Source organism: Excalfactoria chinensis, chromosome 1 (assembly GCF_039878825.1).
Source record: "Excalfactoria chinensis isolate bCotChi1 chromosome 1, bCotChi1.hap2, whole genome shotgun sequence".
Taxonomy (NCBI): Eukaryota; Metazoa; Chordata; class Aves; order Galliformes; family Phasianidae; genus Excalfactoria; species Excalfactoria chinensis.
In genome coordinates, this window is record NC_092825.1 from 52,498,705 (window position 1) to 52,517,718 (window position 19,014).

The window sequence follows — 19,014 nt, forward strand, 5'->3', positions numbered from 1 at the left end:
GACTGAGACATGCTTCCATCAGTGCTCACATTTGGGATGAAAAGGGCCTGACTATAATTGAGATAAGAGAAACTGGTACAATTTGACTCAGTCTGGAGTAATTCCTAGATCATAATGTGAATCCCAGATGTTGGATAGTAATCATTAACACTGGAATAATACCTACTGCAGTAATGGGGATATTACAAGTATTTTAAGGTTCTGGTTGCAATAAAGCTAGTAGCACATGAATGGATAAGGAATAAACATTTCAATCATTAGTATAGAGGACTGGAATGGAAAACAGCAGATAGAATACCAAGTGGGACCTTTGTAGGTTTTGAATTTCACTTCACAATAACAACACGGAAAGATATCTGATTCTTAATATCAGAACCCATCAGGAGACTCACAGAAGCATGCCTTAAGTATGTGACTCAGCCTAACACATGAAAATGCTGAGAGCATTTCCGTGATCTTTTTAGGCATCACAACTTCTTGTAAACACCTCTGACCTTTGTCAGGAATTACTTACAAAATAGCACATCTCAAGAATGTGCCTCACATCCAAAGCGCTGTAAAAATACTTTGTGGCCTTGTAATGTTATTGCTTCACAAGCACCAAGTTTCTTAAAACCTCTGCTGCTAGAAAAAAGAAAAAAAGAAAAAAAGAAAAAAAAAAAAAAAAGTATTATTCCAAAAACCATTCAGACAAAAATGCAATTCTTTTTTAAAGGGGAATAAAATCAAGCAATTTACAAATATGTTTTATTTATATACATGTATATTATCAATAAGTAAAACAATTGATAAAATTTTCAGGTAACAAACAGCCAAGTGTTTGGTTTTATTTATTTTTTTTTTAAACAAAGTGCTGATTTACTACATGCCTGGTCTGTGAAAAGGGAATGTGGCAGAACTGGGCTCACTTATCTTACAGCACCCATGTGAGCAGTATGTCATCTCTCAACATGCAAACAGACTCAGAGGATTCAGCTCTCTGAAAGCATTTGTACCCACATGCATGGAACATAAATACATCTTCAGTAGAATTTATGGCTAAGTAAAAGACCTGTGATGATATTGGTAATAAAATTCTTTCATCTTAACTGGACTGCTTTCATGCAAAGTTGGAACAATTTCCAACTGCTCCTCTCAAATCCAAGCTATGGTCAGTCTTAGGATCACTGTGTATCAGTAGTACTCACCACCCTTTATGCGACTTGATTCACTAATGATGGACCAGTATTTTCATGAGGAAAATCTTCTAAAGAAATTCTCCTGCCTCAGTGACAGCTATACAAAACAAATGACCCACCTCAGCTCTGTCAATACTGTGTCAGTGGTAATAGTGAAGAGTAGAAACTGCAGGAATTCTAGCATACTTAAACAGGATTGCCAACCTCACGGAATCTCCATGACACCAAGTATTAAAAGGTAGTTCAGAATCTCAGTTGCATCTTCTACTTTTTTCTGTGTTTTCCCTTACCAAAATCTATTCACCTCTTCATAAAGAAAAGGGGCTCTGGTCTTCCTTAGACTTTTCATTATGGTAACAGCAGGAGGAAAAAAAATATGTAATTTTCTGTAATCAACAAGACAATATCTATAATTCTGCCACTGAATCACGGCCCAATAGTGTAGCTGAACACAACACTCGAAATGCGGCCTCACAATTACTGAGTAAAGGGGGTTGATTACCTCCCTGCTCCTACTGGTTACACTATTACTTATACTGGCCAGAAGGCCAGTGGGCCTATTGGCCAACTGGGCACACTATTGGCTCATGTTCAGCCGAGCATAAATGGGTCTGTCAAAATGGGTCTTTAATCAAAAATTATATATAGATTTCAGTTGTGTTTTTTTTTGTTTTGTTTGTTTGTTTGTTTGTTTTTAAATTGTGGATTGGTTTGGTTTGGTTTATTTTATGGGCTTGTCTGGTTTTAAATCTAACATACTGCAGTACTTGAAGGAAGCATACAAACAGGAGGGGGAACAGCTTTTTACAAGAGTAGACAGTGATAGGAGAGGAATGGTTTTAGACTAAGATGGGAGATTTAGGTTAAATATTAGCAGGAAGTTTTTCACACAGAGCGTGGTGACGCACTGGAACAGGTTGCCCAAGGAGGCTGTAGATGCCCCATCCCTGGAGGCATTCAAGGCCAGGCTGGATGTGGCTCTGGGCAACCTGGTCTGGTGGTTGGTGACCCTGCACATAGCAGGGGATTTAAACTGGATGATCATTGTGGTCCTTTTCAACTCAGGACATCCTATGATTATATGATTCTACAATATTTAGTTACTTATGGTGAGAAAATAATAATGTTACTCAAAACTATCCAAGTGTTCTAATTGCCTTCATTGGAAATACATGTTTTGTCTTCATTTTGTTTTTTGTTGTTTTTTTTCCATCTCCACTTCTGGAGGATCACACAGATGAACAAGTACATTATTAAGAGTTTATGGTTTTAAACTCTCAGTTAAGATGACAGGTATCTTCCAAATGCTCTCAAAAATGAATGCAAAACAACAAATTTTTCTTTTTCTTTTGGTCTAAAATAAACATTACAAAGTCCAAATTAAAATAGAAAGCCACCTTTTAAACCAAAACTAATATCTTACTGGGCAAATCAACACCGACCTTGTATTTTTGTGCTATTCTAAAATTCAGTAAAATTATTTTTTAAGGTTGTTTAAATACTATCTTGCATTATGAAGTTTTTCAGTTCTGATACTATTTTAAGAACAGAAATCTGGCTTTATACCTGTTTTATTTATTGCTCATTAGTTAACACTAAGTATTAGGCTCAAAACCTCACACATGATAATTATTCACATATGAGAATGGGACAAATCTCAGACCTGATTACTCTTCATACACAGATCTTGCAAAAATGTACCAGGTTAGATGCTAGCCATCAAGTCTTCAGACCTTGGATATTCAGGTAATTATCTCTGTACTAAAAAGGTGATATTGCTTAATTCACTTTTTTTTTTTTTTCTTTCTTTTTTTTTTTTTTTTTAAAATCTATCCTCATAGTTCTTTCTGTTCTATAATCCCTTGTTACTTCTTTTACTTGCAAAAGTGTAAAAAGAGTTTCATGCGGACTTTGGTTTTAAGGCATTAACAGGTATGATTACTTAAGGTAATTACAAATCGGTTAACGTTGGTCAGAACCTCTGCAGATCACTTATCCAACCTCCTTGGTCAAGCAGGCTACTTTGGGCCTTGTCCAGGCTGTTTTGACAGTAAATAAGTGCTTCCTAATGTTCAGATGGAACATCCTATGTTCCAGTTTGTGCCTGCTGCCTCTTGTCCTGGCTCTGTCATTATTGTACTCTCATTTCAGGTATTCACGCACACACCTTAGTCTTCACTTCTCTAGACTGAACATTCTCAGCTCTCTCAGCTTCTCTTCCCAGGAGAGGCACATCAGTAACCTCATGTTGGTGGTCATTTGTTGGACCTTCTCCAGTCTGCCTACGTTTTTCAGGTACTTGTGGGAAGCAGGGGGAGAACTGGACACAAAACTCCAGATGCAGCCTTACCAATGCTGAGCAGAGCAGGATAATCTCTTTTGACCTACTGGCAATACTTCTCCAGATACAGCCAATAGCCTTCTTAGCAGAAGGCATTTGACAGCTAACGTGCTAATGTTCAACTAGGTGTCCACCAGGATGCCCAAGACCTTTTCTGCTAAGCTCCAGCTGGGTGGCATCCCAGCATGTACGAATATTTAGAGTTGCTCTTCCTCAAGCGCAGGATGCTACACCTTGTTGACCATCATGACACTCAACTTAGCCCACCTCCCCAGGTCCCTCTGGGTAGCAGCATGGCCCTCTGGTGAGTCAGCCACTATCCCAGCTGCAAATATACTGAGTGCACTTTACCCATCATCCAGATCATTAATGAAGATGTTAAACTGGACTGCACCCATTATTGACCCTTGGGGTACCCCAGTCACCACTGGACTCCTACTGGGAGACTTTGCACCACCCTTAACCCTAACCTTTTCATTTTCTTGGTTAACTTTCTATTAGTGTGCTTCATTTAGGATGATATTCAGTTCTATGCCCTATCCAAAAAGGTTAAAATAAGCATGAACTTATGGGATGGCACACAGTCACTGAATATATGTGTTCTATCACTGACATTAAGAGATTACCTAAATCCACATTTTCTTTCCAGATGAAGTAAAAAATATTATACCTAAATTCCTGCTTTTTTTCCCACAAAATAGTAGACAGACCTCAATTTTATTATTATTTTTTTAATTTAAAAATGAAATTCCAGTTTATTTTACCTTTCCTAGCAAGTCTAGCTGATTATTTTGTATTTGTTTGGGAAATGTTCAATTCCAAAAAGAAAATTTAGAAAATCACTTAAGTATTAAAAATATTTCTTACCTGAGCTCAACTGAATAAAGATAGTGGACAAATTGGTAACTTCAACTTGAACACAGTAGCAGTCTAAGATATTGTTAAATTCCAAGTTTTTCAACTCTTCAGTAAATCACTTTTGTTCAAAGACTGTGATAAATCACACCTTCACAAAAGTCCTGCTTACTTATGTAAATTAGTCCCTTTTCGTAAGATGCTTTAAATGAATGTGAAGCTTATTAAACACCACAAATGGACATCACAGTTTTATTTGAGCTTTGCTATGATGGTCCTTCAAAGGAACTATCTTGCTGTTCGAAAAAGATTGTAAGAAACAAATTATCCAAGCTAAAGAAATGTTTAAGTAGTTGTAAACAATAGATGGGATTAGAAGGTTTATACAAAGCCTAATCCTTAATGTGACTCATTTAAAAGACTGAACTCATCACTCACTGAAGTAGTTTCCATTCAGTTTGTAAAATATATAAAGTGGGCACAGATGGAGAACGTGTTAATTTACACCTGAAAAGCTTAGAGCCTGAAAACTGCTTACCTTATATGAAAGCACTAAGTAACTAAGAATGTGCATCTCATCATATATGTTAATACTCTCTCTTTTCTCTCAAGGTTTTCTAATCTCAGTTTCAAAATCTCTGCAAAAAGCAGAAGATGAAGATATGTTGCTAACTGCATTCAGTGTAGGAAAAGCCCTTCAAAATGGAGATAGAACTGAAAAGAGAGGAGCAACGCCTTCACTGAAACGCTATAAGATTGAGGAAAGCTTCTCGGATGAAGACAGTGACAGAAAATCAAAGTTTTTTGTGAGTTTTCAGTTTTGCATTTTTTATCACTTAAGTGTTAAATTGAAATTCTCTTTATAGCCCTTTAGAGGACAAGTAATTTAAAGTAATGACTTGGTGGATACAGGAAAAAAAAAATCAGTTTAGGATTGAATGAGATTTCCTACTTTAATTTCCTCTTTGAATTTTCTAATTCCCAGATTTTAAATGTTTAATCTGGGAAGTTAAATTTAAAATAAAAAATAAAAAATATTTTAAATAGAATAAAAAATTTGAGGGAAAATGCCTATGTTTCAGCATGTTATTATTATTATTTTTTTTTTTTAAGATTAACTGATACTCATGTTTTTTTCTTAAAACAGGACACCGATTTCAGATATGACTTCTTAAATCATGGTGTACCAATCAGTGCAGGCAGAAAGCAATTACCTTACCTTGCACTGAAGGGAGCCATTGCTTTTCCAGCTGACGCCGAAATTCAGAAGATTGAATCAGTACAGGAAAGAGAGACAGTAGAAGAAGAAAATTCAGCTAAATTCCCCATACGAAGGAGAGATTTTGACAGTAAGTATACTTCAGTGCCTCTGAAACCATTTGTTAAAAGCCCAGTTAGAAACTCCATGTAATATCCAGGATTTGTTAGTACTATTTAAATCCTGCAATTCCAACTTACCTCTACTGTAAATAGCCTGGAGGGTCGAGGCGTAGGCATTTGTAGGCCATACAGAATTCCAGTTCTTTGATATTTTAAACTTTCACTTTGTATTTCTGTAGTGCTCAGATGTATGCTGGGAAGAGTCTATCGACCCTGTTGGCAAGTCTGAAAACTACTGACTCACAGCACCTTCTTCGAAAAGATTAAGCATTTTATTATGGGTTTAATGTGATTGGAAGCTATTGTGTCTTAGTTTTGCGATATGTATTGCTAACATTATTTTCACATTGCAATGTTGAGAGAAGCATAATTCATTACCAAAACAGAACATAGTTGTAAACACTGATGTATTCCTATCAAAAATAAAATATATCTGCACAATCAGACTTGTAAGTATTTCTCTAATAATACACACAAGCTATTTTCATTGATTTGAGCATGAAGAAAAGCAAATAATGAATTTCACCTTTTTCTCCCAAAATCATACAACTTCTGAAGTACTCAACAGACAATGCAGATCAAAATAAAAACTTACAGTTTAAAAAACTGAGTTAATTTTGCCTGACCAACAATCAATTTATTCTTGCTTGCAGTTCTGTTGTTCTTTCTTTTTCCATCAACTTTGCTGTCCAATTCCTTCTGAAGGTTGTTTGAAGTCTTACGTTTCTTAGCATTTTTTGGCAAAGATGTTTCACTTTCCTCATCATAGATAACATTGTCATTATTCACATCCATCTGTTCATTCTTGGAGTTCTTGCTTCTTGGCTGACAACTCAATTTCCCCATTTCTCTATAATTTCTATTCTGATGAACATTTTCAGAAATAGTTCCAAGCACTGGTATGTCAAGACATGAATTCATACCTTCTGTCATGAGAGAATATCAAAAACACATGTGAAGAAATAGAAGTTACCTGGGTTTATTCATCTGTTTTCTATCAGGATTATCATGTGATTTTTAATCAAAACAATTGCTTTATAAAGCAGAACAAAACTATTCTACTAATTATACTTACACTTGCAACATGTTAACTAAACTGTTATTTTAAAATTGCATTGCTCAAAAATAAGCGAAGGAAACTAAATTAGGGAAATTAATTTAAATCTTTGAAATATTAGAAAATATGCAAAAAGGATTTAGAATATATATATAAGGTATAGAAACTATATATAGAGAGAATATATATATAGGATATAGAATCTATATGTGTGTGTGCATATATATATGTACGTATATATGATATGGCTTATGGAGAAATAAACCAAACGATTATTTGCTTAATGATAAAGATATAAATATAAACTATTTGCTTAATGATAAAGATATAAATATAAAGATACGTCAAATAAGAAGTAACATTAGAAAAAAGTATCACATTTTTTTTTACCTTAAGATAGCATCAATACACGTGTTGCAACCAAATTTGAATTTTTGAAATATTAGCATTAAAATTTTAATGCAAAGGCATTTAGCTGGTCACAGTATATACAAAGCAATGAGACATCTATTTCTTTCTTGAAAACTTATTTACACATGAATTTTACTAAATCTTTCTTTGATAACACTTGAAATATTTGATATCACATTCACATATTCAGTTCTACTATGGCTTGCCTGTGAAACATTTACCTTGTAAATGTTGCTTTGCTGCAGGACGTATGCAGGCTGGCATTCGGCTACTGCTGAGGGAGTGCTGACCCCTTATTTTACTCGGCTCATTTTTGTATGTACATGCAAACTGAGATTTGATTGAAGATTGCTTCATCTGCCAAAAATAAGCTGTGTTAGCTTTATTTACAGAAGTCAAATACAACACCTGCAAGACTAGTAAAATACTGTTTCCATTCTGTTGTCTCAAAAGTTTTACTAAAAAATGAGAACACTCACATAAAAAATATTTATATGAAGTATTTAATTACAAAATAGACAAGCTTTCAAGAATACTTACAGCAATAATAGTGAAACACTGAAAAAGTAATATAAATTAGGCTTCAACACACTTTTGTCTAAAACTTCTGTATAAAACGTTATTTCAAATCTGTCTATGTTAATCTTCAGATTTTGCAATTAATCTCAAGATACTGGCACACTGAACGATGATGTCAAACACCACATTTCTCAAAACATGCATAGCCTACATTGCCAATAAGCTACAATGGTGAAGAAAACTACTGTATCTGGTTCTATGTTCATCTCCCTCTCCCAGTTTTGGACACAGATAATCTTAGTTTTATAGCACAGGCAACTCAAAATATGTAGTTCAACTATAAAAATTATGTGAAAATTTTAAAATAGTCAATATAATTATATTTACGGAAATTGGTGATTCCAGGTCAAGCTTCCTCGGTTTAAACTTAGGCTACAGTTTCTCTGACTATCACTTCTAATTCACATTTGCTGGCCAGTTCATCAGAAATTCTATAGAGTCTGCAAGACAATTTGTGCCCTCACTTCCTTATGAAAGTCTATTAAATTCTTTAAAATACATTGAAAGGTATAGTAGGAATTAGGATTTCTAGCTAATAAATCTGTTAAAATGTCACAGGTGAATTCTAATAAATACAAGCTGAATGAGCAACACTGTGCAAACATCAGGAAAAAGAAAATATGATAAACATTGTCAAAAAATAAATACTGTAGGTTTGGGGTTTGTTTTTTTTCCCCAGTTGGTTTTGTTGAGTAGGATGTTTGCAGACAACTTCGGGATTTAGAAGTTTGCATTATACTTTCCTTCTATGCACAAGCATGTTTAAACACTCTATTTCCAAGGTTTCACTTCTATAGATTATTTTGTTCCAATTCAAACTTTCAAATTCAAACAGAATAACAGAAAACCTCATTTCACAGAGGCTGCAAATTTCAGTCACAGTTTATGCCACTTCCATCACATATGAACCCAGAAGGATGAAACTATACCCAACAACTCAGAAAAAGTATTTGAAACTGCAAAATAATGCATGTCTAATCTTGTTTACCTATTTATATAATGCTCAGAATACACATGGCTTAATATTTATTTTTTTTTTAGTTTAATATTACTGTACTATGATGTTTCCTGGTTTTGCTATTTCTTCAATACTTCCTCATAATCCCTTAAAATTCAGTCAGTCCTCAACTGTTTATTAAATAATACACACTACACAACAATAACCTGCACAAAAAATACTATCACATTCATATTGCAAGAGGCAAATAAGATGCATTTTGTGCTGCGCTTATGAAGATATAATAAATACAGCACCAAAAAAGCCCATCAAGCAGTCAAGAAAGCTTGATAGTTAACATACTATAAACAATTATTACTGGGGAAGTCAGAGTGTTTCGTTTTTTTTACCACTCCTACAAGACACTTAACAAGCTTAGTTTTCAGGGATTAGAATATGTGGAATCAAAGGACCAAATACTGTAAAAAAAAATCACAAACTCATCTGTCTGTATTTCAACTGCACTGAAGCATGAAATATGCCTCATAATTTTGCATCATATCACATGCTATTTAGTCATTTACAAGCAGTACACAAAACTCTACCAAATAGAACTGTTTCAGTTGATCCTAGTATGAAGCTAGAAGGTATATATGAATCAAGATTGCAAAACTAGACTTGTTTGTCGAGACAGTCAAACTTTCCAGCTGGTCTAGGAGTATAAATTTGCTAGTACAACAGGCAGAACAAAACAGTGTTGAGTCTACAGCTGAATCAAAAAGTAAAGCTCTTCTGGAATGTTCCTTAAAAAAATATATTAATTTCAAATGTGATTGAGGTACACATAATGAAGGCTTTCAACAATTTGGAGTAGTCTTAGAAATGAGAGGTTTTGTACATTAAATTCCCCGGACTCCACTGCTTTGAGGGAACCCACATCACCAATCCAATAACCGACCACTCTGCAAGAGTGAAAAGATGCTGGAAATTCAACTTCCTCAGCAAGTAGCTGCACATAAGTAGTGTGAAATGGACTCAGGCTTGCTGTCCCTGTTCCTCTATACAAGCAAGAGGGATATTCCTGTTATACCTATACATAGAAAGAAATTCTGCTGAATTTCAGATATAGGGGTTTACTGTTACTATTGTTTAGCCAGAACAAACTACAGCAGAATATAAAACATCCCATGTTTAGCACATGTAGGTCAGATAGTAGTACTAACAAACAGAATATGTAGAATATTCTCCCACCTCAACTTCTGTACCTCAAGATTTTCAGTTCATTGAGATGCCAATATAAAACATTCACAGTTATACAAAAAATTAATGGTGCGTGGTCTATTTATTTCTGAAAGTTAGTTGATAATCTATTCCAGACCTCCTTCCACCATCTGCATACAGTCAGTACTGCCAATAGTTAGTCAGTAAGAATGTTGAGATTTGGGTTTTATACACTGGAATAGCTTAATAGAATTTGAAAACCTACATCAGTAACAACAAACACATGTTTTTATTTTCCAGCCAAACAATTAGAATACTATTTGGAAGACGAAGAGAGAGATAAAAAGTAGAGAAAAATGTATTCTCTGCATCTTTACTTGTTTTCTTTTAGAAACTATACTAAAGGTAAGTTGAAAGAAGGATAATGCTAAGAGAAAGAAAATATCAAAAACAAAACAGTAAATGTCACTATCAAAGTAAGGCATCATGTTATTCAACCACAAAAAACTGTCTTGGCTAATAGCACAAGAAATAGAAAGCTTTTATTTTACCAAATCTGACCATTTTTCTAGCATGACATTGTAACAATCTTTTGCTATCCTAAATAACTTACTACAGTTTGGAAAAAATTCAGCCACAGATTATTTCAAGAGTGCTCATAATTCACAGCTAGGAATCCTTAGAAAGTTGTTCAAGGGTCTCATAGTAATAACAATGGCATTTCACTCAGAAGTATAGTTTATCAAGTACCTGATTAAGAAAAATAGCCTGTCTTTAGATCTTGTATTGAACATAATCCATATATCCCCTTCCCCTTTCTCCTTCAGGTATTCATGTTTTTAGCACACTTCATAAGTATGGAAACTAATGATCAATTTACATTCCAAAATTGCAGTCCAGTCAGAAATTTTACTTTACAATAGATAATACCTGAGGTGAACTGTTTTCTCTACTGCTGTGCCTTTTCTACCCAATTACAATGGGCATGCAGAAAACTCTTGATAACTTCCTGTTGACACTTCTCCAAGTTACAGTTTATTTGTACTGGAATCACAAACAGGCAAAATAAATTTCTCAAGTAACAGCATTTATGGGGGCAATGAAAAATAACATCAGTGCTTGAATCTAGATATTAAGTCATGTACAGGCATGAACAAGTCACATGAGAAAGGCAGACTGGAATTGTTTGCTTTGTGGAGTTTTTGTTTTTTTTTTTCTTTGGAAGGATTTCTATACACAGTAAAATTACAATGAATATCAAACATGCCAACATTTGGTCGAGTTCTCTTCAGCCACAGATTGTTTTTAAACTAAAACTACAGTTATCCTCCCAATTGGAGGAAAACAGTGTCTGGGATAGGAAAGGTTGTCTCCAGTTCCATTATGAAAAAAAAAATACATGCCAAGCTACTGAAAGTTCTCGCAGCTGCCTTGGAGTAAATGTGTTAACAGTGTAGCAGGATTTTTAACACAAGGCACCAAAGACTGAAACTGAGGTGCAGAGGAAAGATTAAATCTTCATTATGCAATCTGTTTATTGCCCTAAGTTGATCTTTAACCTAATCAAAGGAGGTGATTATTACAATCATTCCATTCCTCTCACACACAAGTAATTACTACTTAAATAACCCAAATGTATTCAACAAAATAAATTTCTAAAAAATGGTTTAAAATTAATATAAGTATGATTCAAACTACCAGACATAAGGTTGGAATAACTCATTTTAGATAAAGTAGCTCTCTCTTCTCCAGTTAAACGGTCTATTTTCTTTTATGAAGCAGAAACTGTGTGCAAGAAAAACAGTCTGCAAGAGACATAAGTGAACAGATATTCTGTGGACCTTTCTGAATTAAAGATTTTTTTCCATAAAATACCACTTGTCATTAAGATACTTCCCTTTAAAAATGGATAGAAAATTGGAAATACAGCTCATTTCTTAATCAACTTTCATTGGAAGATGAAATCAAATTTCTCATTATTATTCTGCCTTGTTTCTGCCTTGTTTTCTGCCACATACTAGTTATCCAAACTTCTTCCTCTTCAATGAGCTGAGCGCTAGCATTGCCTTCTAACAAATGCTTTTATAGTTAGGCAATATTTTTGCATCTATTCTAGAATTTAACGAGAACTGCAAGAGGAAATATTTCTTTTTCACTGTTGCCAGGAACTGGTTTTGGAAAAACAGAAATACTCATAGAGTTACCTTATTTTTAAGCATGTTACAATTCATAGCTACCTGCTTACATTTCCCACTTTCTATATTCTTAGATACAAAACACATGTGCACCATATTGTGCTCCAGGTTTAAGTATTGATCTGCAGTTCTTTGCAATTCTGCAGATGAGAAAAGTCAGTTCCTGTTATGGAAGGAGAGGATATTGTTTTTATTTTTATTATTGCAACTTTTACTTTATTGAAGTTCCCTTTTTTCCCATCACTTACTGGATTTTCCCTAAATTCCTTGCTCAACATACAATTCATGATGGGGCTCAGCATATAAGTTAGCTAATTATCACTTTCCCTCTCAAAAATCACAGTAAAGAAAACTTTTATCACAAATTATTACAAATCCAAATGGCTGATGGTGAGTTAGCATTGTAGGTTAACGATGTAACCATTTCAAAAGAGGTAGTGCGGAAAAGAGTCCTTAGGACAATGGAACTAGTGTTATCGTCACATAAGAAATTTCTGAGAAGAATCAGAGACACTGAAAAGGAGCATCATGTTTCTACTGTGTAATTCAGAATACATGTACGTTATCTCTTCTGAGTCAATTCTGAAATCTGCGTATTATGCATAGCAAAATTTACAAGTGCAAATTTTACAGGCAACCTGTAAATTATTATTTCATACAGCAATTTTGGAATGTGAAAACTGATATTCAGAATAAGAAGGTGATAAATACTAACACAGTACTTGAGATCTATGGTCGGGGACAAGGAATTCATTGTACTATGTGCTGCACAGTAAGGACAGAACAAAAAATATTTCTATCAAGGGACATTAAAATCTAAGACAAGAAATATATGGATTCATAGGGAAAGGAACCCAAATTAGTCATTGTAATGGGCATCCCCTTCAATACATAAAACTGCTAAATTTTGAGGAGAGGTTGATTTAAAGTACTGAAAAAGCTTTTAAAAGAGGATAATGAGTTCTGCAGATACCTATAGGAAATCTCCTCAGTTATAAGAAATAGTATAAAGCAAAAAAAAACTGAGCCAGACTGAAAATGAACAAACCAACAATGAAAACTGGTATTGTAGTCTGAATATAAGTAAGAACGTGTATCTCAGAACAGCATATCAGAAATAATCAATGTAGCTAGGATAGGTAAACGCAAGTAGTTTGTATCTACTACAACTTAAAGGAGTAGATTGATATACAAACATGAGAATGGCATTTACCTTCTAAATGCTTTGCTGTTCAATAGCTGTCAGTCTCGGTGAAGATAGGCTAAAGCTGCATATATCATCCACCAAGTCCAAGAAAAATACACCATTGTGATCAAAATGCAAGCTTAATCTTCAGTAACTTACAGTTAAGTGGACGTATGGATAAAGAAGAATAAAGTTGCTTTGATGCAAAAAAGTAGCAGATAGGGTACTATCCTCAAAGTTAAATATACTAAGACAGACAGACGTACACTTGAAAGAAGTTTCTTATAGAAGTTACAAATATTGTCAGCTGTTACAAAAGAGATTCTTAGGTTACGTATAGATTTATGAATTGTTCATATATGGCTGATAGCTGAACTTGTTTGTAGATGTATTCCTTCACAAAGAAGGTAAGGAAAGAGATGGAAAGACATTATCACAAACATCTTCTAAGTAAGAAAAGGGATAAAAAAAATTTGCAAAAGAATCCCTGTAGAAATGGTTAGACAGGCTACCAGGAATGGACAAAAGAGGAACAAAAAAGAAAATGTAGATCTTCTGTGAGAGAATGGAGATCAAAGATGAAGGCTGGAGAATTATCTCTGATTTTCATCTGGAAAAGTCATTAGCTGTTTTGGTAGCAGCAATTTTGGTTAACTGAAAGGAATAGCAATACTAAAGTGAGCATAAGAATATCAAAAGAACAATCTCAGACTTTACAAGCATGTAGTATAGTTTGGATGATAAAAGTTTGGCTAATACACAGAAAACAGAATTGCAAGCAAAGTGAAACATTCAGGAATGTGAAACAGTCTGAATAAGAAGACTCTGTACCGATACATATTTGCAGCCCATTTACATTTTGAACACTACTATTTTTTATTTATGCTTCTTCAATGTGGAAAAACATCTTGAGATAGTTGGCCTTAGTTCCATGCAGTGCTTTTTTTCTCACTGGTATGATAGGATACACTGGAATAAAGCTGTGAAGAAGAATGCTTATGTGATTACAAGAGACAGTTCAGCAGCTCCAGTGTTCCTTTAAGACATGAGCTGTGTAGTTCCAACTGGCCTTATAGTTTAAAATTAGTCATATTCACCTTAGCATCCATTCTGCTGAATTAGAAGTGAGTTCGATTTTACAGGTTTAATCTACAAAACAATATATGCAATCTTTACAAATGAAGACGTTGTACTAAGGAACATGGTGGGTAAGTATTGGTGGTAGATGGATGGCTGGACTAGATGATCTTAGAAGTCTTTTCTAAACCATGATGATTCTATGATTGTTCTGTGATTGTTCCAAGGATAAACCACAGACTTTATACCTGTTGCTTGTTCCCGTTGTATTTTGATTTACTTAAGATAAAAGGTAATTTACATTTCAACATAGTCATTCTCATTTACAAAGGGCAGATGTCAATATCAGTTTTAGAAGTAGACTGAAAGACTTCAACAAAGACCGGCTAAAAATAATAGATATTTCATTCTATTCTGCTACAGACATGTTCTGTGACATCAATCACAGTGAAAACAAGGCTGAGACAAAAGTCACCCCTTGTACTGCAGTAATGGGGGATATAGGAATCACAATATCATTCTTAGGCAATATAGAATCAACTCAGGTGGTTGCCATGATCAGGTACCTTTGATGAGAAATACAGTTTACATACAAATACTCTATAGTAGCTAATCTCATGTTTTGATTAGTAAAAAAAAAAAAAAAAGAGAGAGAATGATTTCATAACAGGAATCAGTCTCAGGTTTCATATTTTTGATAGTTTACGTGAGAAACTTTGTATGTTCCTGGTAAAGAGCCCAAATTTGACAGGCAATCAATTTTAGAATGTCTTTAGAACTTTAACACTGAACATAACTTCATGAACCCAAATATAAAACCTCAGTTTAGACAAAAACAAACAAACAAACAAACAAAAAAAAACCAACAACCGTATTTCAATGTAGTATATAAATGGTATATTACATTTTTGCTATTTGATGAATAAACCTGCAATTTAAATATGTTATTTACAGTAAAATTATCATGAAGATCGTTTATCAGCTCCAATCTTCAGATGTTGTCCAATAAGTTTCAAGGTAGATTTCACTTTAATTAGTGCATGCCTCTAAAACCAACCCCCTCACTCCTCTACTTTGCTAAAAAGCATACTCTGTGTGGAACTGAAGTATTTTTAAAGCACTTGTTGGAAATACTGACAGTAATTTTCATCCTATATCCTTTCAATGACTTTTTATTTCTCATACATGTAATATGTGAAAATTCCCTTCATCTTCACTGGCAAAAATGTATTTTCCACTGTGTTTTTCCAAAATTCTGATGGCCTATAAAACTTCTGTTTCCTTCTTTACATACTAATTTTATGTATGTCTTCATCTGTTGTCAAAAATAAATTTATAAAAAATAGTCAGTACTTGCATTTAGTTCTCTCATATAGTTGAAATGCCATGGAAGATATATAGTCTGTCTCTTTCCATAGTCCCAACATTAAAATTTGATAATTTTGAGGAAAATAGACTCTGTAAAATGCAATTTTAGAAAGGCTGTAATTTTCAGAAATACTGAAGTTGTTTCTTAAATAGAGCTGCTTACAATACCAGTATACTGTAATGTTTGATTTCCTCTACAAAATAGCAAGCATTACTACACTTCGTTGTATGCGCAATAGTGCATACAATAAGGGAAACATCAATGAAATGTTTCAAACAAAAAGTACTCTGAAAAAAAAACAAGCAATCATTATGATTATTTTAGAATCGAAATCTGGTCCCTTTTCAATGTTGTTTTTGCTTTCACATAACTTAATTCTAACACATATATTATTTATATTTTTATATATGTATATATATATATATTATGCTATTCATATATATTATTTATATATTAATAGATTTAATTCTATAGTCCTGAGATGCACAGATAGCTAAATTAGGAGATACAGATTTATGCAATACATTGTCATTATGAGATCTTCACTGCAAAGCATTTTTAGTAAGCTTAAAGACTTTTCTGTAATGTTGCACGTTCTCATTCAATACAGTTTGAGTTAGGCCATTAAACACAAGGTAACCAATTATTTAGCTATGGAATACCCTTCAGACAAATATTTGAAAATTTTAAAACTATTATTTTCATTTTAGCATGACTATTTCAATGCATCCATATGTGTATAGCGCTTCACATACAGTACCTTAATTATTTTTTCATCCACAGATTTCTGAATACGCTGTCTAAGAGGTTTTGGAGAAGATTCTTTAGACTGTTCTGGAGATCTATGTTCAAAAGAGATATGAAATATTCATAACAAATAAATTCAACCAGTTAAGAAAAATAATTATTATATGCTGTATCTCGAAACAGGAAACCAAACATTTTCTAACTTACAGAATCACAGAATTGTAGGGGTTGGAAGGGACCTCCAGAGATCATCAAGTCCAACCCCCCTGCCAGAGCAGGTTCCCTACACAAGGTCACACAGGTAGGCATCCAGGCGTGTCTTGAATATCTTCAGAGGAGACTCCACAACCCCCCAGGGCAGCCTGTTCCAGTACTCCGTTAGCCTCAGCGTAAAGAAATTCTTGCACACATTCATGCAGAACTTCCTATGCTCCAGTTTCTTCCTGTTTCCCCTTGTCCTGTCTCCACACACTGCTAAGAAGAGTCTGGCCTCACCACTTTGCCCCCCACACCTCAGATATTTATAGACATGGATCAGGTCCCCTCTCAGTCTTCTAAATCTTACTTTGTTTTTTCCTTCCTAAAGTATCTACATATACTGTGACTACTGAAGGCACAATAATGAAACCAGACTTACAGTTTCAATTTCCACTCTCCTTTTGCAGTGTATTTAGAGTATTGTAGTTCTCTATTTCTACCTCTTCAAATATGTCGTTAACATACAAAAACATTTTCCTCCTTCTTACATACTTTTCATTAGAAGAACTCAATCAAAATGCCTCCACTATGTGAATAGTTACACAAATGAATGACAAATTTTGATGTTTAAAATTCTTAAATAAATAAATACATAAATAAATTCTCTGTATTGAAGAGAGGCATTTTTGCTTTTAATCAGAAAATAATAACAGTTAATTTGTTCACATGTTAATAATTACTTCTCTGCCTATGTACATGGTAGGCCTGCTCATGTAGAGATAGTTGTTTATTTCCAAAAGAACTCATTCTTTATTTCATTTATTTTGCTCATTCTATTCAATCATTCTGTTATTTAATTACTCCATAAATAACATTTATTTTGTTTAGCTCATTCTTTCCATTTTTACGCAGCACTAAATATCTGCCTGCCTTTGCAATGTATTTAAATATGCCAAAATATGTAGTTTCTGCATGCTCCCACCTACTCCATTTTTATGGCTCAGGCGGTCTCCTTGTAACCCATAGTGACAACATCCTTAGGGTACCACTTTTCTAACACCTGGTGCTTCCCCAGGATAAGCAATCAGTTAAATCATTACTGCCTTTCCACTGTATGGATTTATTTGTGTATTTTTCCAACAAAAAATGCTTTGAAAGAGATTTGTTGCTTTGTGTCTCACATCAACTTGCATATACTTTATACATGTTTAACATTTAAATTAAAAAAAAAAAAAAAAAGAAAAAAAAAGAAAGAAAAAAAAAGAAAGAAATTAGCAAGGAGTATATCACAGAACTGCAATGATTGGAAGAAACCGCAAGAGATCACTGAGTCCAAACTCACTGCTTTTAAAGCAGGTACCCTACAATACGACGCATAGGTAGGCATCCCGACATGTCTTGAATAACTCTGTAAAAGGAGACTCCAAAACCTCTCTGGACAACCTGTTCCAGTGCTCTGTCACACACACTTTAATGAAAGACTTGCTTTAGCAGTAACGTGATAAGATGACAGGCATTATATGAAACACAACAGCAAATATAAAATTGCCCTTAGCCCTATAGGCTTGGTTAACCAGCAGAACCAAGAAATCAATAAATAAAACAACTTTATTGTGAAATTATGAAAATACTTCATTCATATTTATGCAAATTTTAATTTGCATTTATTTACATAACACATATATCATATATATATATTATTTATATTTATGTAAATTTTAAATGTAAGCAATATAATTAATTGCATCAGAATTACCTTACTTTGATTTCAATATGATCACTACCTATTTGTTTAATTACAAATTTTAGTAATACTGAAGGAAAATCAGCGTGTTTGTGATGTATGAAGGTTCAAAATAAAATTTAAAAAGGAAGAAAGTTAAAAACAAGTCTCGGACCTTCATTCAAACTTTTATAATGTATATTCAAAAGGATGATTGTCAAGAAAACTAAAATGAGGTTCTTGTGGAAGGAAAATATTTGAGGTGCGTACTGAAGGTCCCATTAACTGAGAAAAACTTCAGCTTGTTCAAAAATAATGAGGTTATGTCATCACTGCTTCCATTTTCCATATCAAAATATGTATGCATTTTACAAATTACAAAAATATAATTTTAAATTAAAGTAATAAAAATTTGAACATCACACAATAGCTGCTTTTCAGCAGCAGCTTTCTAACAGGATTTCAAAGGTGACAGATAAATCTACCCAATTAATTTAATCTCAAAGTTCATTAAAACATGAGTAAATCAAAGAAAGTAAAATTCCAGGAATGCCGAAGTT

General features: G+C 33.8%; 2 protein-coding genes across 2 annotated transcripts in view; one reads left to right on the forward strand and one right to left on the reverse strand.

Annotated features, from left to right (window-relative positions):
• The first annotated feature begins 1,034 nt into the window (after window positions 1–1,034).
• PMCH (pro-melanin concentrating hormone) lies at window positions 1,035–6,000 on the forward strand. The gene is made up of 4 exons (XM_072356701.1): window positions 1,035–1,042; window positions 4,940–5,180; window positions 5,522–5,723; window positions 5,934–6,000. The coding sequence occupies exons 1-4, from the start codon at window positions 1,035–1,037 to the stop codon at window positions 5,981–5,983; spliced, it is 501 nt and encodes a 166-aa protein (XP_072212802.1). The 3' UTR covers window positions 5,984–6,000.
• A 345-nt stretch (window positions 6,001–6,345) lies between these two features.
• The window catches only part of PARPBP (PARP1 binding protein), a 45,322-nt gene continuing 32,653 nt past the window's right edge, over window positions 6,346–19,014 (reverse strand). Inside the window, exons 9-11 of the mRNA XM_072356661.1 lie at window positions 16,547–16,628; window positions 7,444–7,579; window positions 6,346–6,680 (exon numbers count right to left, since the gene is read on the reverse strand). Coding sequence (XP_072212762.1) covers window positions 6,346–6,680; window positions 7,444–7,579; window positions 16,547–16,628 — 553 coding nt within the window. The remainder of the gene's footprint in view (window positions 6,681–7,443; window positions 7,580–16,546; window positions 16,629–19,014) is intronic.

Bases quoted from the DNA above. Each gene is read 5' to 3' on its own strand.
- PMCH (XM_072356701.1), top strand. The intron at 5,181-5,521 runs GTGAGTTTTCAG...TTCTTAAAACAG, and splicing joins ACAGAAAATCAAAGTTTTTT to GACACCGATTTCAGATATGA. The intron at 5,724-5,933 runs GTAAGTATACTT...GTATTTCTGTAG, and splicing joins ACGAAGGAGAGATTTTGACA to TGCTCAGATGTATGCTGGGA.